Raw genomic sequence first — 27,308 nt, 5'->3', positions numbered from 1 at the left:
CCAATTATCACTCTTTACCATGCTTATTATCAGGCTCACTGTTCCCAAGCTTCTAGATGGGTTAAAACAAACTAAACCCCTCTTTTAACCACCAGGGCAGTTTTCCTAAACTAAACCCCTCTTAACCACCAGGACAGTTTTCCCAAATTAAATCCCTCTTTTAACCAGCCTAAGGTTTCTCCCTGCCTAGGCTACAAGAGACCAACTTTCTAGGCTTTTAATTGCCTTATTTCTTTCTTTCCTTTTGGGACTTTACTGAATCCCAGGGGGATTGCAGCCCGTATTCTTCCTACCTCCTCTTCCCTGGATCTCCTTTATATATTCCCAGTTTGCCTAGCTGGAGTGTTTCCTGCCACACCCCTGTTTCTGAAGCTGCTAAAGTGATTAGTACAGTAGCTTGCACACCTGTGGGTAACCCAGTCTCCTGTTTCCTAGAAGATTCAGCTTTCTTCACAGGCTGTCTGCTGAGCCCGTCTCTCACTTTGGCTCCCATGCTCAAAACTCTAGCACTAAAGCCAACAGTGCCCATCCTATAGAACCAGAACAGCGCAGAAATGGAGTTCTCCAATGCTCAAATTAAAATTGTATTCAAGTTATACTTCCCTACAAGACAGATTCTCCATTTTGGTTCAGGGCATACACAATTGCTCTGCCTCCCTCTTCCTGGAAAGTGGACTCTATAACCAATTCCCAAACTTTCACTTAAGCCAAACAATTCACAAATTTCTCTTTAGTTCAACCCTAAGCACGCCTTGTTTCAAGAACCATCCTTTGAAATAAATCAACTCAACAGAAATTGCATATCCACCTATCTGCTCTATCATCAGGAATGGTGACTATCCAGTACAAAGACTCTAGCCCTGTGGTGGAAAGACTTCTGGTTTCAGCTTCTGCATACATTAAGTAACAGTTCTGTTTATTTTGCAGCAACAGTTGAAATTCAGGAAAACCATCTTCTCTGTGGATGCTGGGCTGCTGTTAGTTTAACTGTCTGGATAGTAATGCATGTACATGCTTTATGAGGCCAGAAACAATCCTGGTTTATAGCACCATTTCTGAAATGTGTATACACAAATGCTTTCATGTATAGTTCTACATGTGTACTTTTGGCAAGTATGCTCCGTCTGCACGGTTTATAAAATACAGGTACACACTTAGGCGGCCCATTTTTCAATCACACATCTACCCATCTGAGCTACATAAACTTACACCATGTGTGACAACTATGGCTGCTTGCAAATGCCTGTGCAGCATCTTCAGGCCCTGCCCATCTCACGGGGTGGAAAAAACATGAACCAGGAATCAAATCCAGATCCCTCTGTCAGAAGAGAACAACATTGCCAGTGAGATATTGGGATAGCCTAGGGATTTATGAATAATTTAAAGCTGAACTCAAAAACCAGGTCAATATCGGCCTCTCTCAGGTTTGATGAGATTTTCCTAAGCAAATATGTGGAAAATTTGAGCAGATTTTGGGAGTTTTATTGTACATTTACCAATTTGCAGAGATGTACATAAGGTTTGCCCATAGCTAGTTTCCACGAACTGGCATATCCACTTTATGTTTTATCATTTTATTGATGGTACAACCAACTTGACAGTCAACATTCTCAATATACAACCAGTGAAGAACCAAATGGAATGGTGGGTAACAGGATAGCAAATAGACCATCATACATTTTTACATTTTCTCCCCCCCTTGAGCTACTCATACTTACATCCAAACATTGTAACATTTCTCATCCCCCAAGCACCAAATTAAACTGCCCTCCCCCCAAGAGACAGTATTGTTGCCTCGCAGGGTCTTGGCACTTATGACCCTCCTGAGGTATTGCCCCAACAGATCAACAAAACCACTCCCCCCCCCCTCCCACTAGCTGTATGGCATATTCACTTTAAATCTGATGCAGATTCAACAATACGCAGACATCTGCAGCAGACTTTTACAACAAAGCTAACTGAACTGGGGAACAAAGCTTACATGGCCTATAAAATCATGAACAGTATGGAACAAATTCTTAAGGAATTGTTACTTGCCATTTGAATATTACTAGGACTCAGGAATGCTCCAAGAAACTAACTGTTAGCAGAATTCAAATAAATTTAAGTTTTGCTTTTATTTGTTGTTGTTTTTAATCAATGCACAAATAAGCTGCGGAATTCGTTGTCAGTGAATATGGTCAAGGCCACTAGCATAACTAGGTTAAAAAAAAGGTCTGAACAAGTTGTTCTCATGTTCCAGCTTTTCTTGAAAATTCACACCTCTCTAAAACCCCACCGCCCATCAGTGTGATTTTTATAAGAAGATTTAAATGCAGAGAAAAAGATTTAAAATATCTCCTGCTGTTTTACGTACTTGTTTGAGTTGTCCACGACAATGGAACTCCCGTTTGGTATTAAGTCGACTTCTTTATTGTCCCAGGGTATCTAAAACAAGAGAGGAGACACCGAGATATGATCCAAATGTGAACATTTCAGTACTTTCAAAGCTGTGACAAGGGAAATTTTATATGACATAAGGAGGTTTATGATAAACTTCCCAAAATACATGGAATTTGTTTGTGGATACGTTTTCTTTGTGCAGATTAAAGAAGAACAATATCAGTATTTTGGATGAAGGAACTGAACCTCCTAAAGGGGTGAAAGTGGACAATGGCACAAATAACTGAGGCATGTTTCAGGGTCAAGTGGTTTTATAAGTCAAAATAAAAATATTTTGTTTCATGCAGATTTCTTTTGTTTAAACATAGCTAAACAGGCTATAAACCCCTAATGCAGTCCATTGGTTTTCTTATATTTTACTCTTGTGATGACTTGTACTTTGCCAAAACTGAAAACTTACCTCTCTTTTATCTGGTCAATAATAAAAGGAGCTCATTGTGAACACTATCCACTCTAAAAGGTTGTTTTGTGGCTGTACATGAGGAATTGTAATGTTGAATACAGAAGTATATGTTTGTGGCCCTAGTCATGCATCCAAAGTTTATATAACCCTTTCAAGAAAGCTAGTTAATCATTAAACGTTAGTAGAACATAACCACAGAGGCATGGTATGGCCGCATTTTCGATATGGTAATACTAGAACCCAACTAAGAAACAGGTTATTTCACTGAATCAAACTTGTTTTTCCTTGTGCCATCACCATCCCAGCTGGATAGACAGTGTCTTAAAAAGGTGGAGGACACAGAATTAAAAAAAGAAATTTGTATCACACATTATCCCAAGCAAACACAGGTCACGTGGAGGGGACAATCGAACGGGGTCGGCCATCTCTAAGGGCGCCCATCTCTAAGGATGACGCCGCGAAGGGGCAGGGCATCCCGTATTATTGAAACAAGATGGGTGTCCATCTTTTGTTTTGATAATATGGTCGAGGACGCCCAAATTTTGACATTTAGGTCGACCTTAGAGATGGACGACCTCAGTTTTTGCTGATAATGGAAACCGAGGACGCCCATCTCAAAAACGACCAAATCCAAGCCATTTGGTCATGGGAGGAGCCAGCATTCGTAGTGCACTAGTCCCCCTGACATGCCAGAAAACCAACCGGGCACCCTAGGGGGCACTGCAGTGGACTTCACAAATTGCTCCCAGGTGCATAGCTCCCTTAGGGATGAAGGGGGGCACTTAGATATGGGTACAGTGGGTTTCTGGTGGGTTTTGGAGGGCTCCCATTTACCACCACAAGTGTAACAGGTAGTGGGGGGTGGGCCTGGGTTTGCCTGCCTGAAGTGCACTGCACCCACTAAAAACTGCTCCAGGGACCTGCATACTGCTGTGATGGAGCTGGCTATGACATTTGAGGCTTGAAAAACATATTTTTAATTTTTTTGTTTTGGGTGGGAGGGGGTTGGTGACCACTGGGGGAGTAAGGGGAGGTCATCCCTGATTCCCTCCGGTGGTCATCTGGTCAGTTCGGACACCTTTTCGAGGCTTGATCGTGAAAAAAAAAATTGACCAAGTCAAGTCAGCCAAATGCTCATCAGGGACGCCCTTCTTTTTTCCATTATCGGCCGAGGACGCCCATCTCTTAAGCACGCCCCCGCCCTGCCTTTGTTACGCTGCCGACACCCCCCCGTGAACTTTGGTCGTCCCCACGACGGAAAGCAGTTGAGGATGCCCAAAATCGGCTTTCGATTATGCCGATTTGGGCGAACCTGGGAGAAGGATTCCCATCTCCCGATGTATCGAAAGATGGGCGTCCTTCTCTTTCGAAAAAGCCCCTGCTGGTCACAAGTACATGTGGTCAGGTGAGACTCTGGCACAATACCAGACTTGTTTCTACTGTATAGGCTCTTGAGAGAATCCCGGTCTGTGCCTCTCTAAGAGGACTGTTGCTATGACTGCTGAAACTAAGGAATTATCCTGTTGTACATATTTTTGGCCAGATTGAAAAGCTGTTATCACGAGATGGCGGTTAGTTTGGGGGGGGGGGGGGAGATATTAAATTCTACATGTATAATTAAATGTTGAAATTTGCATGCATAATTATATCCTCATCTCTCTTTCTGCAGAAAAAGCAGGTGCAAAGTACAAGGGTAACTTCTCTTTGAAAATGACCAACAAGGTCCAAAATGTATGTAGATAGATTTAAAAAGATCTTTCATTGCACTTACAGAAAAATAAACATCCGGATTCTTCTCAGGATCATCAAATGCACAATCCAGAATATACTGTAAACTCCTGAAAGTCAAACACAAAATGATAACTTGAGCACTGTAATTGTATATGAATATATTTTAATAGTATTTTAACTTAGTGGGTAAGGTTTAGGGCTAGAGTCCTTGGTTTTGATTGGTATCTATTGGCTTTCAATTCTTTTTTTTCCCTCTTTATTGAAATTAACACTTCAATACATCACAGGGAAAAGGATACAGAGAATTAAAAAAAAAAAACTTAATAGAAAAAAAATAGGAAAAAAAAACACACTGAAGGAAAAATATCTCCAATACCCACTATCATGTGGGAGAAAGGGAAACAAAAGAAAAAGCAAAGGAGCACAGTTCCACTAAATACCACAGAACTATTTCTTTTTGGATCCCCTACACTTGAGCACTGTGGTGGTTCAAATTTAACTATTCCCTATTATATCTCCAAAGAATTCAAGAAAGCGGACTGAGCACGCATCCACACGCTATTTAAATAGGACAGCCAGATAATTAAAAAGCATTTTTTTTGCCCTTGGTCCTCTCTTTTCCACTGACGTGTTCCATGGTGAGAAGTTCATGCATTTGATTATGCCACTGAAGTAACGTTGGAGGATCTGGACAAATCCATTGGAGTAGTATGCAGCGTTTTGCAATCAAGGTTGCTTTATGGAAAAGAAAGGACTGGAGATAGGAGATCCTTCCACAATCACAGATGTATCATCCAATAAACAAAGTTGCAGGGTAGGAGCTCAGTATCATTGATAAATGCCATCTATGTAGTTCCAAAGCTGTTGCCAGAATTGTTGCACTTTAAGGCAATTCCAAATATAGTGTTTATATGAGGCCTCCGATACCTGGTATTTGAGACAGGTCCCATCAGAAGGGAGACCCATCTTCTTAGCACAAGAAAGATGGATATACATGTGCAAAAGGAATTTATAATGAAGTTCTTGCAGCTTATCACTATATGCCAGAAGCGGCATATCCTTCAGGCTATTCAGGCCTACAGGGTATAGATTCCAAAGTCACAAGTCCATTAGTTCACTATTCTCTGAAGTGGAAAATGAGTAATCGATGCCTTCAATCCAGCATAATAGCGACCTACCAATCCTTTACAGATGGCCAGTTGTGGCCATTTTTCATCAAACAGTGATAAAGGGAAATTTGCCAGATAGATGCGCAATAGTGGAGCAATATAATGATGCATCTGCTGATATGCATACCAGTCCTGAGGTTGCAGTAAACAGGTTGTATGTATTGTGTCACAAGATAACATTTGCGGTTTCATCATCCTCAAGTGCATGCAGAATCAAAGCCAAACCTCAAGATGCCCATTGCTGGAAACATGGATCAGGCAAGCCAAGAGTAAAATCTTCATTCCCCACCACGGGTAAATATTTGGATATAGTCACATGTAAGCTATACTTCTCTCTCAGAATTGTACAGGCCCATTTCATGGGCTAAAGGATAATATGATTTTTGCAATGGGAGGTTAGTGCCCCCATAGTGAGCATGAATCAAATATGATAAAGCCAACTCTCCTCCCAAAATAGTTTCAAATTGGTAGTCACAAAACTCTGAGGACTCAAAAATCCAATCTCGGACGTAACGTAATTGAAGCAGCACTGTAGGCTCGTAGGTCAAGCAATCCCAATCCTCTGTCACTGCGGAGAAGCTTCAGCTGTCGAAGAGCCAAGCATGGTTTTTTTGTGCCCCAGAGAAATTTCCTGATCATATTATTGTATTTTATCAAATCAGTGTGTGTTAAAACAAATCGGCAGATGCTGCAAAGAATATAACCATTTGGGTAGCAGAACCATTCGTAATAAAGCAATCCAACCCTACAGCAACAAAGGAAGGGGGCTCCAACGATCACAAAGATATTTTGTATCTTGGAGAAGACTGGCAACACTTATGGTATAAATGTGAGACAAATCCCTGGGTACAAGCAGACCCAAATACTTAAGCTGGGTCCCCGCCCAACACAGGGGGAAATTTCCCCTCCATCGGCGGTCTAAGCCCTCTGTCAAACATAAGGCCTCATATCTGCCTGCATTTATCCACAAACCAGATAGCTAGCCAAACCCCAAGAGCACGTCCAAGGTTCTAGGCAGGGGAACATTTATATGCCATTAGGTCATCCACAAAAATGATCAATTTAAACTCTTGTGAGCCCATGGATATACCCCAAATGGTTTGATCATCCAACAATTTTAATGCCAAGGGTTCTATACATAAAAGAAACAATATCAGGGAGAGGGGACATCTCTGCCTCATTCCCCTGTGGATAGGCACTCTTGGTAACAAAAGTTCATTTACCAGAATCTGAGCCCATGGAGCGAAGTAAAGAAGGTGAATTATTTGTAAAATGGGACCTTGAAAACCATAACATTTTAACACATCCCAAAGATAGGGCCATCTACTTATATATTGCGCTAATTATTGATCATAAACAACATTGTATAATATTCAATATCACATTTATTACATATTAACAAATTCCCATACACAAACAATCTCACATATAGGTCAAAACTGTACTTTACCCCAACATTTCATCTTGTACCCCCACTGTCCTGCGTAATCTTCAAAAATATACCAATAACATCAGTCCATAGAGCAGTAATCACTTCATACCACATAGGGCAGAAGTCCTATCTTAGGACAGAAACAGATTGTAACTCCCATAACGTGATTTATGGTATATATTGTCCATGCCAATTGTGGTATATTGGGGAAACTACCCGTAAGATCAAGATACGCATATCTCAACACTTAAGTAATATCAGATGCAGAAAGATGGATACTCCACTTGTAAGTCATTGGGTGCATTCGAAACACGTGATTGATGACTTGAGATTTGTAGTATTGTTTCAATTGTGTGGACAAGTGGGCAACCCTGAGCGGGAGCTAGTCCGTAGAGAACAACGGATGATATTTAATTGGGGCACCGTTGAACCATATGGTTTAAATAAGGAGGTGGATTGGTCTTTATTAATGACAATATAAAGAGGAAGTGAGGTTGTAGTTGAATCATATGATCTGTGTAGTAGGTGTAACCGGAGACAGAGAGGAACCCGGGTGTACCTAGAAGCTCTAATGTGGCTGATAAAGGTAAAAAAGAAAAAACTGTAGTTAAAAGACTACTGTTGAAATTGAATGTATAGTGTGGGTGTATGGGATTGTAAGTAATGGTTGATGTTATTTGTAAAAGGTCTCCTGATGAAGAGAAAATGAAACACGGCCTGTGTTGAGACCGGGACCAAGATAAGAGTTGAATGGTGAATGAGCAAGATGCATTCAACCATATGCAATTGCCATATGGATGAAAAGCTGGAAGAATTTATTACCCACTGATGAGTAATATTTTAAAGTGCAACGAGTTGAGTGCTTACCTCTGGAATAGTGACCCTGTAATGGGGTTTGGTGGTATGATTCAATTGGACAGCTTCTTTGGTTGTTAAAGAACTTTAACCAATGCGGTGATCATTTATTGGACTGTGAGGAGTGGCGACGAGGTTGCCGTTAGTGAACTATGGACTATCAGGACTTCTGCCCTATAAGTGGTATGAAGTGATTACTGCTCTATGGACTGATGTTATTGGTATATTCTTGAGGATTACGCAGGACAGTGGGGGTACAAGATGAAATGTTATTGGGGTAAAGTACAGTTTTGAGCTATATGTGAGATTGTGAATGGGAATTTGTTAATATGTAATAAATGTGATATTGAATATTATACAATGTTGTTTATGATCAATAATTAGCGCAATATATAAGTAGATAAAACAGCGTGACTAATTATAAAATCCATTATAACCCTTGTACGTATAGTAATTAAAGATAGGGCCATGAGACCATATCAAAAGCTTTTTCTATATCATTGCTTACCAGTAGAGCATCAAGCTGCTGGTGATCTTACCAATACAGCAGGGACCTAACAGTCTCCATTGCACAAAAAAAGCCGTTGCACATTAACTACTGCGTTTATCCCCTTCACAAAACCAGTTTGGCGTGGGCCCACCAGGTTGGGCACTATATCCACCAGTCGATTAGCTCTAACCAGAATAATGGCAGGGGTATCAGCTGCGGATGGGGAGTCCACCGCTAATATGCAGCCACAAATATTCTGGATAATGAGACCACAACTTTGTGGAAAAGTAGCCTGTTCTCCAAATCCTCAACTTTTTCAGTTAAGGTATGCGCCATAGAAATTGAAGAAGTCAATTACTACATGGTAGAAATACTTTTTTGTTCAAAGTCCTCCAGACGCTGTACCGCTTCTTCAACCCATAACCCCAGATCCTCTAGGCCACCCCAGATGTCATGGATTAGGGCCTTGAGTTCATTAATGCGGGTTGTGGTATCTTTTTGCAGAGATCACTTAAGGTCCTAAAGTAAGAGTCTCATATCACGTTTTGTGAGTGGCCCCGAGGTATCTGAAGAATATCTGCAAAATAATTTGATTGCAGGGGAGCCCCCTCCTCAAAGCCTGTGAGATCGAGATCACGCTCTCCACGTGGATCCGTTGCCTCCATTTCATTTTTGGTCTGGAAATATTGTTTTATCTCGCCAGCCTGTCTCTTGGACATTGCTATATAACCAGTGGGGTTTCCAATACCCAATGACTGATCAGTCCAGCAAAAGTGGAAAACATGCTTTTCCCTACTAGATCTTTATTGCTGCAAACAGACTCCTGATCTAAGCTGCCTTCTTATCAATGTCATCACTGGAACTCTCCAGCCCTTTATTGAAGTGCAAATATTATAGGGGTCAATATTCAAAGGATTTAACTCCACTGAGTTGGTCAGCCGCCAATATGCAGCAGCACTTAACCGGATAGTGCCACTAAATACCGGCTCTGACCAGCCATTCCTTAACAAAAGACCAGGGGACACTCAGTGAAATTACATGGAAATACTTTTAAAACAAATAGGAGGGAATATTTTTTCACTCAAAGAATAGTTAAGCTCTGGAACTTGTTGACGGAGGATGTGGTAACAGTGGGTTTAAAAAAAAGGTTTGGACAAGTTCCTGGAGGGAAAGGCCAGAGTCTGTTTTTGAGACAGACATGGGGGAAGACACTGCCTGCCCTGGGATTGGTAGCATGGAATGTTGATACTAATTAGGTTTCTGCCAGGTACTTGTGACCTGGATCGTCCACTGTTGGAAACCGGATACTGCGCTAGATGGGCCATTGGTCTGACCCAGAATGGCTATTCTTATGTTCTTATGGCTAGATTAGGAGTAGTCTGGGGGCAGAGTCTGGATGGAACTGGTACTTAAATGTTTAGCAGCAATATTCAGTCTGCTAATCAGCTAAGTAAAGGGTCCTTTTACTAAGGTGTGCTAACAGATTTAGTGCGTGCTAATGATTAGCATGTCCTAAATAAGACGCTCATAGGAATATACCCCAGGATTCTATATATCACGCCTTAGTTTCCACATGGAAATCGAAGCGTATTCCATAACAGTACGTGTAACTTAATTGGTAAAGCAGCTAATCAGCTCTGTCAATTGGATGTTAACAAGCAATTATCAGCACTAACTGGCATTAAGATTTACATGCACAGCTCACTAAGTGTATTCTAACGTGGTGCGCCTAAATTCTAAGTTGCATAGTTGAAAAGGGGGACAGGGCCATGGGTGTTTCTAAAATCTATGTGCTTTGTTATAGAATACATCTGCTCTGCGCCTAATTTAGCGTTGGGATTTACGCCAAGTAAAACATAGTGTATATGTCCAAAACTAAATTTGGTCACGTGGAGAGGTGCTCGGTGTATTCTATACACCGTGTGGAAATTTAAGCATATTCTGCAAAATATAGGCGTGCTTTAGAGAATATGCCAAGGTGTACATTTTTCCCACACAGAATTTTCAGGTGCCATACACAGAATCTAGCCCATAATACTGTGCTAACTTTATCCACCAAGTTAACTGGTCTGTGTATCGGCCGATTCCTGGTTAACTTCCAAGTTGTTGTACTAAGCTGTTTATTGAATGCCGATAGCCAGATATGCTCCAGCATTGAGTATTCGGGGTTAATTCAACCATGACTGAGCAGCTTACAAGCTGCCTACCGCCGCAGGCTGAATACTGGGCCCATAAATACATAAATGTAGGCCACAGTCGCTTAATCATGGAGAGATCCTTGAAGCTCTGAGAACATCCCAGTCAAAAATATTAATAAGGACCATATATGCTCTAGCTGGCCAGTAAGAAGCACTCCCTATATCCACAAAATATTGATACTCCTCTGTCCCAGGTTCTGTAACACGACAGGGTACATCAGACACAAGAAGTAGGTAGACTTCCTTCAAAAACAGTATATTGTCAATAAAAGTATCAGAATGTGTGGGAATAAATGGTGTGCTGTCTATTTACCTTCCTATAGTAGGCTGAAACTCTTTCATATCCTCCAGCGTGACCTTCTTGTCTAAAAGCTTCTTGTAGAGTGCAAGTGGGAAAGGGAGATATACAACAGTATAATTAAATACAGCCAGCCCACAGAGGATCCCAAAAAGGAAATACTTCTTCTTTTCTACTGATGGCTGCAAATAGAAACAAAAAACAAAAAAACACACACACAGATTTTGTTACTGGGCATTAAAATCAATGTGAGCTACAGTGCTTTTTTTGTGCCGGTACGCAACGGTACGGCGTACCGGCACCTTTTTTTTTGCCCCCCCCATCCGCTCCCCTGCCCTCCCCCCTCCAGGCATTCATCCCCACCCCGCGATTCCCTTTGCTCCCCTGCCCGGCATCCATCCCCACTCCGCGATTCTCTTTGCTCCCCTGCCTCCGACGCAGCTGCCACAGTGAAAGGCCGTCAGCCTTCCCTTCGTTTCCTGTCAGTGTCCCGCCTTCTTCTGATGTCATTGCGCAAGGGCGGGACACGACAGGAAACGAAGGGAAGGCTGATGGCCTTTCGCAGCGGCAGCTGTGTCGGAGGCAGGGGAGCAAGGAGAATCGTGGAGTGGGTATGGATGCCGGGCAGGGGAGCCGAGGGAATCGCTGGGTGGGTATGGATGGCTTGAGGGGGGGCTGGGGAGAGAAGGGAATCACTGGACATGGGTGGATGAAGGGGGGGCAGGTGAGAGGAGGGTTGCAGGACATGGATGGAGGAGAGGGAACGGAGAGAGAAGAAATGCTGGACATGGATGGAGGGAAGGGAAGAGTGAGAGATGAGATGAGGGGAAAGGAAGAGAGGAGAAAATCTGCACATGGATGAAGAAAACAGGCAGAAGCTGGATCCACTGGACGGTGAATTCTGCAGAGGACCCAGCTTTTACTTTCGGATGTATGACAAGAAATGGAGAAGAAAGGCGGAAAGTAAAGAAATAAATGGAAAGGAAGCCCTGGAAAAGGAATTAAGGTAACAGATAGCAGCAGAATCAGAGACTGGGACCAATATGGAAAGAAAAACAGTCACCAGACAACAAAGGTAGAAAAAAATCTTTTTATTTTCATTTTAGTGTTTGAGATATGTCCAATTTGAGAACTTACATCTGCTGTCTTATTTTGCACTGGGTATACTGGAGCTGTAACAGCTTACAGAAATTATTTCTAATGAAAAAAATCACGTTATTTTTTTCTCCTATACTAGTATAATATTTTCAGTGATGTATGTTTATATGCGCCATAGCTGGTATAAGGGGTGTGGCTAATGTGGGTGTGGCTAACATAGGGGTGGAGCCATATGTGGTGACCCTGCCCATAATGAGTACTGGCACCTTTTTTTCTACAAAAAAAAGCACTGGTGAGCTATACTCTAGACCAGTGATGGCGAACCTTTCAGAGACTGAGTGCCCAAACAGCAACCCAAAATCTAATTATTTATTGCAAAATGCCAACGTGAATAACAGAACTTAGCCGGTGGTGGGAGGCAGGGCTGGTGGTTGGGAGGTGGGGATAGTGCTGGGCAGACTTATACGGTCTGTGCCAGAGCCAGTGGTGGGAGGCGGGGCAGACTTATACGGTCTGTGCCCTGAAAAACACAGGTACAAATCAAGGTAAGGTATACACAAAAAATGGCACATGTGAGTTATCTTGTTGGGCAGACTGGGTGGACCGTGCAGGTCTTTTTCTGCCGTCATCTACTAGGTTACTATGTAAAAGCATTTGGCATGCTTTTGAATAATTAATGTGATTTTTGCTGTTGCAAATTAAATGATCCCAGGTTCCAATCTAATTCATGTTTAATGTGGGATAAAATGCCATAAATAAGTAAATAAATATAAACTTTTAATGTTGAGCACCTGATTCTCAAAGTGGACATATTCTAAACACTAGCGAAAATAAAATGATTTTTTCTACCTTTGTTGTCTGGTGACTTTGTTTTTCTGATCATGCTGGCCCCGTATCCGATTCTGCTGCTATCTGTCCTCTTAACTCCGTTTCCAGGGCTTCCTTTCCATTTATTTCTTTACTTTCCGCCTTTCTTTTTCATTTCTTGCCCTACATCCGTAAGTAAAAGCTGGGTCCTCCGCAGACTTGACTGTTCAGTGGATCCAGCTTCTGCCTATTTTCTTCATCCATGTGCAGTTTTTCTCCTCTCTTCCTTTTCCCTCATCTCATCTCCTTCCTCACTCTTCCCTCCGCTCCATTCATGTCCAGCAACCCTCCTCTCTCCCCTGCCCTCCCCTCCACCCACCCATGTCCAGCAAACCTCCTCTCCCCCCTGCCCTCCCCTCCATCCACCCATGTCCTGCAATTCTCTTCTCTCCCCCTGCCCCCCCTCCAGCCACCCATGCCCAGCAATTCTCCTCGCTCCCCTGCCCCCCCTCCAGCCACCCATACCCAGCGATTCTCCTCGCTCCCCTGCCCCCCCTTCCAGCCACCCAGGTTGTCCAGTGGATTCTTCGGGGCAGGTAGGAAAGATCCCCAGTCTTGCCTGCCCGCTGCCGGCGCTGACTCTCCCACGGCGCTACTGCATCGCTCGTCAAAATGGCCGCCGAGTCTTACAAGGGCGGCCTCCAAGACTTCAGCAGAAGTCTCATGAGGCCGCCACTGGAAGTCTCGGCGGCCATTTTTAAAGAGCAATCCGGCAGCGGGGGAGGGTCAGCGCTGGCAGGCAAGACTGGGGATCTTTCCTGCCTGCCCCGAAGAATGCCTTCTTCTGGTACTCGGAGAGACCCTGTAGCTCGGGGCAGGGAGGGAGGAGAGCTGGCTAGCCCTCAAGAACAACCGGCTTTTGCGAGTTGGTGCGAGCCGGCTCCAGCACACCACTTGGTGGAGGGGACTGCGGTGCCGGGCCGGAATTTTGTCCACCCTGCACCCCCCTCACGGCGGCCCTGGCGACGGCGTGCATACCAGCAGAGAGTGCTCTACATGCCCTCTCTGGCACACGTGCCATAGGTTCGCCATCACTGGAATATATAGACAGGTAAGAGGAGACAGAAAATAAGGGGACTAACTTAAAAAAAGTTGCACATGAGATCAGAGAGGTGATTAAATACCTCAGTTAGGGTTGGAGTGGATGAACATGTCCTGTTGCAGTATGTGCAGACTCTGTCACTTCTTGAGTGTGCATGTGAGAATAAAGAAGTTAGTTACTTAGAGGCATATTTTCAAAGCACTTAGCCTTCCAAAGTTCCATAGAAACCTATGGAACTTTGGAAGGCTAAGTGCTTTGAAAATATGCCTGTAAGTCTAATAAAGGCCTGGTTGAAGTAAATTTTCACCTTCTTCCTGAATATGGTCTCTAACAGCCCATTCCAAAATTGGACAATACAAGGGTGGTCTGGGGGTGGAGTTGGGGAGGAGCTGGCACTTATGCAGGTATGAGCCATATTCAGTGTCGGTACCTGCATAGTTAAGCAGCCAGTTAGGGTAGCCTTTTGTATGGTTCTAATCTTCAGCCGTTCAACTATGTGGGAGCTGGCACTGAATTTTGGCCAGCAACTATATAAACTTCCAGGTTGCAGCTGCAGGGTTTGTGATCCAATTCTCTCCCATCCCCCCCCTCCCGGATCTCAGGGGGGAGTTGGGAAATCAATCTCCCTTCTGTATCTACCCATTTCCAATCTCCCCACTTCACATCCCCAAACCCCCCTTTTCCTCATATTCCTTTCTGGTTCCAATCCCCTCAATCCTTCCCCTACTCCCTGGAACCCCCCCCCCCCCCCCCCCCGCCAACTCTGGGTCTAATCCACAGGTGATCCCTAGTAGTCTAGAGGGATTAGGGAGGAGTGGTCGCCTTCCGCTCCCACCTCGTCTGGCTCTGGGTTCAAAATGGTGGCGCTAACCCCTAGCGGTAATCTCACGGGACTACCACTAGGGATAACCTTCTGAATATCTGTGGGAACTTACATAACTGCTTGCATCTAGCATTCACCTGGTCATGCCAGGTCAAATTTATCAGGCAGCAGAAAGCACTTTAAAAAGAATGTCTGCTGCTGGATGAATATTGACTGGACAAATGTTATTCCAGCCTGTGAGTTGATGCTTAGGGGCAATAAAGTGGTCTAAATGTTTTTTTGATCTGTTTTCCAATATAGGTTCCTCTGTTTCTTCTATTTATAAACTAAATTGGATGTTATAGGACTTATTTTTTTAACTTAGATTTGTTTATATTTCTTTGATAATTATAAATCCTGTTCTTGTAATATTTCTTATATTGTATTTGAAACATTTAATAATAAATTTAAAAACCCCAAATACTATCTAAGGATAAAGTACCTGCAAACATTTTCATCCACTAAACATACACAGGGAAATGGGCATTTAGAAAACTGCCCTCTCGATATGAGCATACATTACATGTGCAGTTGTACAACGTGGATAGTTCCAAACCCTGCTCCAAGAACACCTACCACTACCGAGGGTAACATTACCTGCATAATTTCACCCACATATATGGTGGGCAGTTTTTCGAAAGCCCAGTTTTCCTGCAGGAATGACTGAAAAGTGCTCTCAATGTGGGGGATTATGTTTGACTGCAGTGCGTTGCCTCCTTACATTTTTTGGGCCAAGACGGTTTGACTTGGTCTGGTGAATGCAGAGCAGTTCAATAACCTTTCAATCACATCTTTTCCTCTCACTTTAGTTTTGTACTAAATATTCTTCATGGAGGAGCCACCTTCTCCGCCTCAGTGGCACAAGACCCTGCAAGAGCATGCAAACGGTGGTCCGAGAGACTCACGCTGCTAGGAAACCACATGGAGGAAAAGCTGTCGCAGTACATAAACATCCCATAGTCTGGCTGAACTATCTCCTCAAACACGACCAGGAAGAACTGTCGTCTGATTCCACCCAGGTCAATACCCGGCTCTCCTACAAATTCCACCTACAGAAAAATAAACAGCCTCTAATTACTGTACTGGATATCTAAATGCATCCTTACACATCAGCAGCTTGTATTTGTAAAGATATTTGATGAAGCAAGAGATCTAGTTTGAAAACGGAGTCTTACCAGTGTGAATATCTACAAAAATTAAGCAACATGGTTGATTCAGCATCACTTGGGACTTATTCTCAGTAATAGTCCTGTTCCCTCTTTCTAGCAAGTTGGCATCATTACAACATGCATGAGGTTCATTTTTTGGATCTAGAAAATCACTCTGCTGATGTTAGCAACATCTAGAATAAGGTGACGTTCACAATGCATGCTCTTGACATGACAATAATGTGAATTAAGGGTACAAAGCCCCAAACACCTGCTTGCACTTCTGTCTCCACACCATCTCATTTATATATGCTCTGGGCCTCGTGCTGGTCCCTGAAGAAATGGAATGGGGTACTCTGTTGGGCAGCCTTTAAGGTTCTAGACACCCAAGATAAGTAATCAAGTTTGAGTGTACCTTTCGCCGTCTATTTTAGTAGAGCTGGAACTGACAGTATTAGATCTTGCTCAATCTGAGTGTTATTTGAATTGTTTGGACTCCTACAGGATATAATTGACTTGCACTTGTTGCACTATTCTGTACTTTAAAAGAGAGGTCTGGTGATGTGGAGGAGCTTTATATGATTAGCCATAAAGTTGGCATATTCATATACTTATGCTTTAGGGGCATTTTGCAATACAGTCCTTTTAACTGAATGACCTCTCTTATCTATTATGTTAAAGGTTGAGCAGGTTTTTTATTGCCTTAATTATAAATTAATGAGGGTGGGTTTCTTTGTAGGCAACCATGGCATGGTGGGAGGCGGGGCTGGTGGTTGGGAGGCGGTGATAGTGCTGGACAGACTTATACGGTCTGTGCCAGAGCTGGTGGTAGGAGGCGGGACTGGTAGCTGGGAGGCGGGGATAGTGCTGACCAGACTTGTACGGTTTGTGCCCTGAAGAAGACAGGTACAAATAAAAAGTAGCACATATGAATTTATCTTGTTGGGCAGACTGGATGGACCGTGCAGGTCTTTTTCTGCTGTTATCTACTATGTTACTATCAAGGATGACAAGAAAAGAAAAGAAAAGAAAAGAAAAGAAAAGAAAAGAAAAGGAAGAACCTCTGTTTGTGGTGAACCACTAGGGTAGGTCAAGTGCAGAGGTGGTCAAGAGAAGCAATAGAAGACTACCAAGTCGTCATCAAAAAGATTTATTTTAGAAAGTACCCAACACGGCCAGATTTCACCAATTATCCCTACATCAGGGGGTCATAGTACTTCACAGTATTTCACTGAGGCATTGTAACACAGCATGCAGGTATCTTCCACCTTGTTGAAGACAGGGCTGTCATTTAGCATGGTAGTAAGCCTGTAGTTTGACACGACTTGATAGTCTTCCATTGCTTCTCTTCACCACCTCTGCACTTGACTTACACTAGTCATGCATTAAGGATGACCCATCTGGAGAGAACAGTAACTGCCATATGTTTTATAAAAGGTAGATCTTTACTGGAAATATACACAGGGAAACCAAGGTTCAAATCCTGCTTCTTACTGATGATCTTTGTAACCATGGGCAAATCACTATTCTCCACTGCCTCAGGTACAAATAAAAATTAACATTTTAAATGTGCTTTAATGTACATTATGTTTATGCTTGTGTACTTGCTATATCACCTTATATGGGTCAGGTCAAAGCGGTTTACAATTACAAAGAACTCGTAAAAATCATAAGAAAAGAAAGTCAATAAAACCAATAGGAAAGTCAAAATGTTCACTCTTATAGGGTAGGAAATATAGGAGGAGGGAGGAGTGAAAAAGAAGGAAGGGGAGGAGGAAGGGAAGAGTGGGGTGCTAACTGAAGGTAACAGATCGCTCTTAAATCCATCAGAACTGAGAATAAATAGTATTGTTTTCAAATATGATTTAAATTTTTGAGAAGGATAGTTCCAATCTGATTTAAGTCAGTAGATCATTCCTAAGTTTTGGAGCTAAATAAAAAATGTTGATGTTCTTGTACTTTCATAGTGTGCTCTTCTTGATGCAGGGCGTGCAAGACGATGATCATCAATGGAATGTAAAGAATGAGTGAGGATGTATGGAATGACCAAGAGGGAGTGCCCAAATGGTAGGCCTTAAAGGCCAAGCACAAAATTTAAATTGGATGTGAAAAATTAATCAGTAACCAGTGCATGTTAGTGAAAATTATGCACTTAAGAGGCTGATATTCAGCCTGTGGCAGATAGATTCAGTCTGCTGCTGTCAGTGCTAACTTGAATATTCAGTACCATGGCAATGTCCAGGCACCGGCATGAATATCCGTGTCATCCACCAACCCTGAAGTTATGGTCGCCTCATCTCAAGAAAGATATAGTAGAATTCGAAAAGGTGCAGCGAAGGGCGACTAAAATGATAGCGGGGATAGGACGACTTCCCTATGAAGAAAGATTAAGGAGGCTAGGGCTATTCAGCTTGGAGAAGAGACGGCTGAGGGGAGACATGATAGACGTATATAAAATAATGAGTGGAATGGAACAGGTGGATGTGAAGCATCTGTTCACGCTTTCCAAAAATACTAGGACTAGGGGGCATGAGATGAAACTACAGTGTAGTAAATTTAAAACAAATCGGAGAAAATTTTTCTTCACCCAACATATAATTAAACTCTGGAATTCGTTGCCGGAGAAAGTGGTGAAGGCGGTTAGCTTAGCAGAGTTTAAAAAGGGGTTGGATGGTTTCCTAAAGGACAAGTCCATAAACCGCTACTAAATGGACTTGGGAAAAATCCACAATTCCAGGAATAACATGTATAGAATGTTTGTACGTTTGGGAAGCTTGCCAGGTGCCCTTGGCCTGGATTGGCCGCTGTCGTGGACAGGATGCAGGGCTCGATGGACCCTTGGTCTTTTCCCAGTATGGCATTACTTATGTACTTATGTGAATGCTAGCTGATATTCAGTCAATACCTGCATAGCTAAGTGGGCAAAGACAGGACTGCCTTTTGTTTGGTTTTATCGGCCCGCTTATCTACGTGGGTACTGGACCTGAATATGACCAGTGTCTGTATAACTCAACTTCTCTACATATCTGCCCTGGACTACTGCACCACTAACTGGACAGTGCAGTCAGAGGGGATATTCAGTGGCCATTTGCAGTTAAGTGCCACTGAATATATGGGGATGGCCTGAAGAATGGGGTTCAAGCAGGTGAGACTGAATATTGTCCTTAGTAAACAGTCCCCACTGGGAATAGAAAAGCATGCTTTAAATAAGGGAAAGGGAAATGGGACTTGATATACCGCCTTTCTGAGGTTTTTGCAACTACATTCAAAGCGGCTTACATATATTCAGGTACTAATCTAATCACTAGGTGTTGCTAGTGTGTGATTAACCAGAGGTCCTCTGTCAAAGACTGAGTGTTGCCTCCATGAGCATCCTCGTGAAGCAGAAGCCAGGCTCAGGAATCAAACCCAGTGTTCCCTCATACCAGTACAAAGCAACTGCGCCACCATACCAGCCCACATTTGCTTATAAACATGGGAAAGTGTTCTCTGATTTGGGTAATTAATACTAATAGTCTAATAGTATTTTCTAACTCCTAAATTAAACTGAATCAAACTCAGGATAATTTTGATAGTGTAAGATACCATCCAAAGTTGAGATGACCAACTAGATTCATTCTTGACTGCAGCCAGTCAGTACAGTGGCAATTTTATAACTGGGTGACCTCGTTCAGGCACACTAGTGCTACGTGTGGAGCTCCTATTCTATAATGGTATTCTGTGCATTCAAATTCTGTTATAGAATGCTAGTGTAAACACATACTGCTGTGCCTAATCATTTATGCTAGGTCAATGGTAGGTGTAAATCAGCATGTGCAACTGTAGAATGCAATGTGTTTAACTTACAGTATCCTGTAAGGGGCAGCCAACCCGTGCCCCTCCCATGCTCTGCCTTCATGTACACACACACACCCCTTCTTATCCACTAGTACTTATGCATTTATGCACTTAAACACACAAGGCATGCAAAACTGCATGTGCTCACATATAGAAGAACTGCCCTTCCTGTGCCAGCATGCTGAACGCAATATTAATTTTACAGGCTATAGTGAGGAAGTGTTATTTTACAATCGTGGACTTCAGAAGATCATCCTGCATACTGGAAGTGGCACAATCAAGTACATCATCTGCTCAGCTGGGAGGCCTAGGGCTCCCGTGGGTCATTTAAATGCAAGACTCGCTTCTTGAAGATTTGGACTCCCTACTTACAGTCATTGCCACAGACGGGAAGAAGTTTAATTCTGAACATTGTGATTGCCTCTCAGTTGCACATCCGGTTTTCAGTTTCTGGGTACTCTAGTATTCGTCTCTGGTGCGGTGTTTATTTTCTTACTAGTAAAAAAGGCCAGTTTCTTAACACAATGAAATGGGCGCTAGCAATGTAATGAGTTCCTGCCATTAATGTTTCCACGGTTGTATTCTGAATATAATTGTTGTTTACATGTGTAAGATTTCTTTATATACAATATTTTTTGTGTAAACTGTGTTACAATGTGGTAAAAGTTTTCCTTGTTCAGGCCCTTCAATCAGTTTAACAATCACATCAGAAGAGCTCCTTACTCGTGAGAATGCAACATACAGTTGCCCATGTGAGAGACAGAGTGACAGTGTGTTTTACAGATAGTGTAAGAGAGAGATACACAGAGTGATTGAGTGTGTGTGTGTGTGTGTGTGTGTGTGATGTGTGTGACAAAGTGATTAAATTGTCTTCCCTTCCGTTCTGTGCACTTGCCTCTACTGATGTTTGTACCTCCAATCCACTCCACTTCCCTCCTCCAAGTTCCGTTCTGTCTGATTGGTGAGGGCGGGGACAGTGAGAGCCAATGAAACGCTGAACTACAAACTTAGAAACCCTACACTGCCACAGTGCCATGGAGTCAGCTTCAGAATGTTGGAGGTGCTTTTTATTATATAGGATATCTTGTGTGTGTGTGTGGGAAGGGGGAGGGGTTGTAGTCCAGGGGGCCACATCCGGTTTTCAGTTTCTGAATCTGGTTTCTGGGTACTCTAACATTCGGTCTCTGGTGTTTATTTTCTTATATCTTGTGTGCATGTGTGGGAAGGGGGGGGGGGGGGGTTGTAGTCCAGAGCTATAGTGCTAGGGGTAAGTTTGGAGGGGTTTGGGGCAGGAGGATTAGCTATCTTGTACTACTGGTGAGAGTTGTAATGCCTTTTTGTTCTGGTTTTTCCCTCCTCTTTTGGGGAGTGTCCTTGTTTGGTTGAAAACTCAATAAAAAAAACTGTTTTAAGATAATTTTACAAACTAGATTGAAAATGCTGACCGAGTATTCTACTACACGCTACAAAATTCATGTGTTGCAAAATAAACTCCTTGTTAGATTATTGTATACTGTACCATTAGCTCCATTCGCAGGTTGCAGTCCTCTACAGTGCTTAGCTTTTGGAACACATCCTCCACAAAGTTCTTGCGATTCACCCGCAGGTGGAAGACTGGCAGCTTTGGAAATTCGCCACTCCCTTGCAGAAATTGTTCACCTGCTTCAATAACTGCACCCTAGGGAATCAAATTACGCATTCATCAGCGCTGCACAGTCGGCAAAACTGTTAAGGTACACAGATAATGTTGAAACTCAAGCATCCACTCATTCCTGATCCATTCTGTGCATTTTTGATCTGATTACCCAATACACTTGTTGAAAACTTTCTGTACAGTAAATTAAAATTGAAAAAAATGAACTGAAGGACTATACGTATTTGGCTTTAGCTCACACCTTTTTCAGTAGTAGTTAAGGTGAGTACAATCAGGTGTACTGGAGGGCTTACTGCAGGGCTTTCCAAACTGTGGATTATATCTTGGGTCATAACCTGTGTGCAGCCTCCATAAAGCCATCATTGGCCTATGTCTCCAGGAAAAAAGGGAGGGAGGGAACTGCACTTTTTCTGTGGCTGCAGGAATAGGGTCAAGGCAAACAACAAAATGAAAAGCATTAGCTTACAGTCCCAAGTGTTTATCTGAAGCAATGGAGGGTGAAGTGACTTGTGCAAAATCCCAAGGAGCAATAGTGAGATCACCCAGGTTTCTGTGCTTGTCAGCATGGTGCTGTAACCACTCCCTCCACTTACAAGTTAGGATTCTGTACTGTGAAGTTTCCTCAGTTTACAGATGATCATACTGCTGAAATGACACCACGGAGAATGGAGTCAAGTAGCCCTCTTATTGAATCACATACCACTTTTTTTCTTGCATAAGTAGAGTAGGAGTATAGACACTGTGTACTTTGAATGCACAAAACCATGCTAGTCATAGAGGGTGCAATTTTCAAAGGGAGCAGAGCATGTGCCAGTCAGTGGAAGTACATTTTGAAAAATCTGTTCCCATGCCTGCTCCCTCCTGCTTTTTATTTGCACATTTTGTACCCACACAGCATTGTTGGCAATGCCTTCCTGATGTAGTAGGTAGCTGACAAATGTTTATAAGGAAACTCTGCAAGAAGTTTCCCTTTCATATATCTGCTTGCAAATCTGTGAGTACCAAGTACCTGTAAGGCTGCAGTCTGTCAAACCCTGCTGAAAGCTAGTTGCCCTCAGAAGTAGTGGCAGTTGAACAGGAAGCTTATAGATGAGAATTCAAAAGTATGGTGGGCAAGGCCTCAACTGTGAGGCTTTCTGTGGCCACGGAAAAAGCTGTTGACAGTCACCACAGTGGCTGCATTGGAGAAATGTTATTCTTTAACAAGAAATCATGGTAAAAAGTCAAATAAGGTAAATTCAGAAATAAGAAAACATGTGGCTGCACGTGTGCGTCCAATGGGGCATAACCTAAGGGGCAGGTCCGGCCCCTTTGGAGCCCCTTCAGAGCCATTTGAGGAGCTAAGGAACTTTGATCTTCTGTTTCTCCATAAATTAAAAGAACCAATGGTACAGTAGCAGGAGTTGGTTGTGTCTCAGCTCAAAGGCCCCATAGACTGACATGTCAGTGTGGTGAGTGGAACCGCTTCTGCTGTACCTAGTTCTCTGTGCCCTATTGAAGCTTCTCTCTCATTGGGTGAACGAACTCCACCCTCCCAACCTGGTGCAATGTTTCTGCCCTCTGTAAATGAGGGCAGTTTAGTCTCCAGAAATATTGCTTTGTCGGGTGGCACTTCTCTTATTTCTACTGAAGTAAATGGCAGTAAACCTTTACCTACTCCTGTCAAATTTATACCCATTACAGAATTCAGCTCTGATTGTGTTTCAAATACAGCCAAAGTGATTCTGCAGTGACTCAGAAAATGCTGTGCAGGGTAATGTGGCTCAGTTGGGTAAATTTTCTGAAGAAGCTTCAGCTAATATTTCTGAGCACGATAAGACTCTGATCGTGTCTAAAACTAAATCACAATGCTCTGTAATGCTATCAACATTTGGTACATCTGTAAAGAATAATTTATCTACTCATTTGAATTTATAAACTTTAGAGAACACTACCAGGGTGTGTAATGTATAACAGGAAAATTAAGTATTTTCACATTATTTATTATCTTATGAGTTTCTCAAAAATGTATCTAAGATGTTCTGAAGGTTCCCAGCCAGGTTTATCTGCCTAAGGACTCTAGACTGATTAAGGAAATGTTGGATTCATTTAGTACACCTGATAGCTGAAATGTCTCCGTTTTTGGCATCACCTCAGATCTGAATACTGAGAGATGAACTTTAATTTAGCATTGCAGACTGAAGAATTGAAACTGGCTATATTAAACTTAGAGGCATGTGTGAAAGGGTTTATAAAACACTGCCCCTCACCCTAAGAAAAGGACCTCTCTAACTGGCCTGAGCTACCTTAAGAACATGATCCCGCCCCAGGAGGAAGTGAGCCGAGAGGGGTAGTGTCAATACCTTGGAGTTTAAAAGACAGGGCTAGGCTGAGGTTAAGGAGGCCCAGGGAAGGAAGAACTGAAGCCCAAGTTTATGCCTTTACTGAAAGTGTTTAGCTACTGTGACCTGGCTGAATTAAGCCAACTTTGTTTTAAGGACTTGCAAGTCTTGCTGAGGTCTGGCTGGAACCAGACCTGAGTTTTCAGAAGACCTGAGAGTTCACAGGCTGTGTGGGGCAGCCCCACCAGCCACAGACTGCTTGGCCTGTTAGCCAGAGACCTACTCAAGACTGTTACTAACCCAGAGAAAAACTGTTGCATCTGAGATTCATGGCCTGTGAGATAACAAGTCCCAGGCAAATAAAACCATTTATTTTCACCTTTATATACCTTGTCTGGCTGAGTTAATTTCGAGGGCCATTACATAACCCTCGCCGGAGGTCTCACAGGACACTTCTACTAAGCTGCATTAGAGGGTAACAAATGCCTAATGCAGCTTAAAATGGCATACTGTGGGATGCACTCAGGTCAGAGGCATAGCCAGATCTGACATTTTTTTTTGTTGGGGGGGGGGGTGCACTAGGCATACAGGTGTGAGTAGTGCTTGGTATACTCCTAAATAATGCCTTACTTGATAACAGATTTCCAAGTAAACAGTCTGTCCTGCATCAACAAACCACATACACACTTAAGGAACAGGTTATTTCGAGTTAGTTTTCACTGGCCTAAACTTGCTTTCCTTGTGCCATCACTATCCAGCTGGATAGGCAGCGTCTTAAAAAAAAAAATCCTTTATCCCCCACCTTTTAAACATTTGTATCCCACATTATCCCAAGCAAACTCAGGTTCAATGTAGCTTACATTTGAAAATACATTGAGACAGAATAATAGAATTCAATTATATCAAGGAACAAGTACATGGATACGTCCGAGACATTTAACAAAGTTGAGATTAGAATATATACCCAACTAAGTCTGTCCTTTAATGATGCCGCATGTTCAGAAATCATAGCTGTATGTATAGACATGCATACACCAAAAAGTCAACAACTTCTACAGAGTACATACAAAACTTATTTTTATTTTCTCATTTCCATTTTCCAAATTCTAGACAGCAGATGTACAGATCAGTAGAACACAAAGCACTCCAAAACAAGTCAAGTCAGAAACAACAAAGTTTATACCTAATTGTTCAACCATCCTTGCTTTTTAAACCCAAAGGTGAATCCTAAAACCACGTGCGGGTAAGGACTGAATAAACGAATTAAAACAAAGCTTAAAGCAAATGCCTTTATGTAATACTTGGTAGCAATAATGAAACAATGATGGAATATTCACATAGCAAGCTGCCCAAGCCAACAAATTTATTTTCCATTGAACATAATTACCTTTGTGTGAACTTGTCGCCAGCAGCATCAGTGAGGTAAGTACACTGCCCTGGAAGCTCTCTCTTTGTTGCAGCATCCTGTCTATGCGGGACAGGAAATTGTAGCAGAGAGAAAGCTTGCAGGCCGCCAAAGGCAGTGTGCTTACCTTACAGACGATGTCGGTGGCCTGGAAAATCGAAGGACAGCGGTGCAGGGAGCAAGAGGGCAACCAGTAGTGCCCAAAACACAGGAATCTGACTGGCCACCAGGGTTGGGGGGCCTGAGGCTGGAATGGAGGGGCCTAGTCCCCCGAGGCCTTCCATGGCTACGCCACTGACTCAGGCATTCTGCGGTAACTGCCAAATCTGTGCATGCTAAAAAATATTTTTATTTATTTGGGATGGAACATGCCTGGGGCACAGAATAGGCATTCCTGTACTATCAAATTAGCATAGCCTACATTACAGTATGCAAGCACTTACTGCCTAGAAAATGGGTGGCAGAAAAAATTAGCGCGTGGGCATTTAACAATGGCCACATGCTAATGACAAATTTAGCACATGGCCATTAATACAAAATTAGAAAAAAGCCATTATGGCTGCGGTAAAAATAGCCTTAGTGCACAAGAAAAACTCGCATAAGGGTGCATTAAGACCGCTTTTTTACCACAGCCTAGTAAAAGGGCCCTTTATTTTCCTAAGAAGCAAATTCCTTTCTGTGGACAGCTGGTTACTGTGCTCCCTGATGTAGCCAATTGAGAAGGCTTAAGTTTACATGTAAATGTCTGGTCTCTTAAGGGAACAACTGGTATGTTTTAGATTCTATTCAGTTTGAGAATTTCTTAAAAGATAAGCTTGTGAAACTCTATAATGCCTCTTAGTTCTGCTTTGCTTTTTTCCTTTATAGTTATAGTGAGTGGAAATAGAAAAATGGGTTTTAATGCTGTATCATATGATTGGTGTCCAATTCCTATTGCTTTAATTGTTAATTTTTAAAAATCTGTTTTGGCCAAAAGGAAATTGTTTCTCCGTGATGTGGACTTGATGCTACTAAAATTGTGATTTTGTGTTGCTTCATTTTCCCATTATCATTTTCTTATGAACTGTAGACTGTACTGCATTTTAAAATTGAGAAATAAAAAAATAAAGGTACAGCTAGATAGCAAGTGGGCTTTGTGGTACTGCAACAGGAAAAGATGCCAAGCAGACTAGATATGATGCGAGACCAGTGGTATAGCTATGAGTGGCCTTAGATGGCACATGCTCACCCTGCCCCCCCCCCCCAAAAAAAAAAACAGTTCAACAGTGGCCACCGTGCTCCCCCCCTCTTCTGTCCCCAGATCCAGCATTTGCCCCCTGCCTGCAACTCGGCAACTTCTCCCCTCTCTGAGCTCCTTCTCCCTGCTTTACCTCCGCCAGTGGCAGCAGTGATGCGCATCCACTGCTTGTGCTGGGTCAGCAGGCTTTGCTCTGCTGCATCCTTGTCACAGAGGAAACAGGAAGTGATGGCAACAAGAGTGGGAAGTAGTAGAGAGAAGCCTGCTTGGCCAGTGCAGGCAGCGGATATGTATCACTGCTGCCACTAGCAAAGGTGCTGAGGTGGTGGTGGTTTGCTGGGTTACAGGTATGGGAAGTTAAAGGGAGAAAGATGCAAGACTGGGGGGGGGGGGGGGGGGGGAACGACACCCAAAATGACAGGTCTGGCTATGCCACTGTTTGAGACTTAAATACTTTGCATTTACAAAACAGGTGCAGTACATAGAGATGTGCACAGGGCAAAAGTTTTCATTCTGTTTGTGCAGTTTTCATAAAGTTTTTCAGCTTGTTTCTTACATTTCTACTATAATAAAAAGCACCGCCAACGTTCTGAAGCTGACTCCTGTAGGGTTCGAAAGTCTGTCATTCGGCGTTTCATTGGCTCTCACTGTCCCGCCCTCGCGTCAAAACGTGATGACGTCGAGGGCTGAACAGTGAGAATGAAGGGAACGCTAAATAGTTGCCAGGCAAACAAACGCAACGTCACAAGGACGAGTAACCAATCAACGGTCTGAATCACTCGCCAAACATCAATCAATGGTCTGAAACACTCGCCAAAC

At 42.8% G+C, this 27,308-nt stretch overlaps 1 protein-coding gene across 5 annotated transcripts in view; it reads right to left on the bottom strand.

Moving 5' to 3' along the window:
• Positions 1–27,308, bottom strand: part of LOC115461098 (probable E3 ubiquitin-protein ligase HERC6) — a 165,510-nt gene that overhangs the window by 21,764 nt on the left and 116,438 nt on the right. For all 5 annotated transcript variants that reach the window (XM_030190673.1, XM_030190674.1, XM_030190675.1 and 2 more), the window contains 5 exons: positions 21,392–21,550; positions 15,793–15,936; positions 11,034–11,200; positions 4,617–4,683; positions 2,357–2,427 (listed from right to left, as the gene is read on the bottom strand). In XM_030190673.1, the coding sequence (XP_030046533.1) occupies positions 2,357–2,427; positions 4,617–4,683; positions 11,034–11,200; positions 15,793–15,936; positions 21,392–21,550 (608 nt within the window). The remainder of the gene's footprint in view (positions 1–2,356; positions 2,428–4,616; positions 4,684–11,033; positions 11,201–15,792; positions 15,937–21,391; positions 21,551–27,308) is intronic.

Source organism: Microcaecilia unicolor, chromosome 2 (genome assembly GCF_901765095.1).
Source record: "Microcaecilia unicolor chromosome 2, aMicUni1.1, whole genome shotgun sequence".
Lineage (NCBI taxonomy): Eukaryota > Metazoa > Chordata > Amphibia > Gymnophiona > Siphonopidae > Microcaecilia > Microcaecilia unicolor.
Note: the sequence above shows the minus strand (reverse complement) of the source record. Positions and strands in the feature narration are given on the sequence as shown.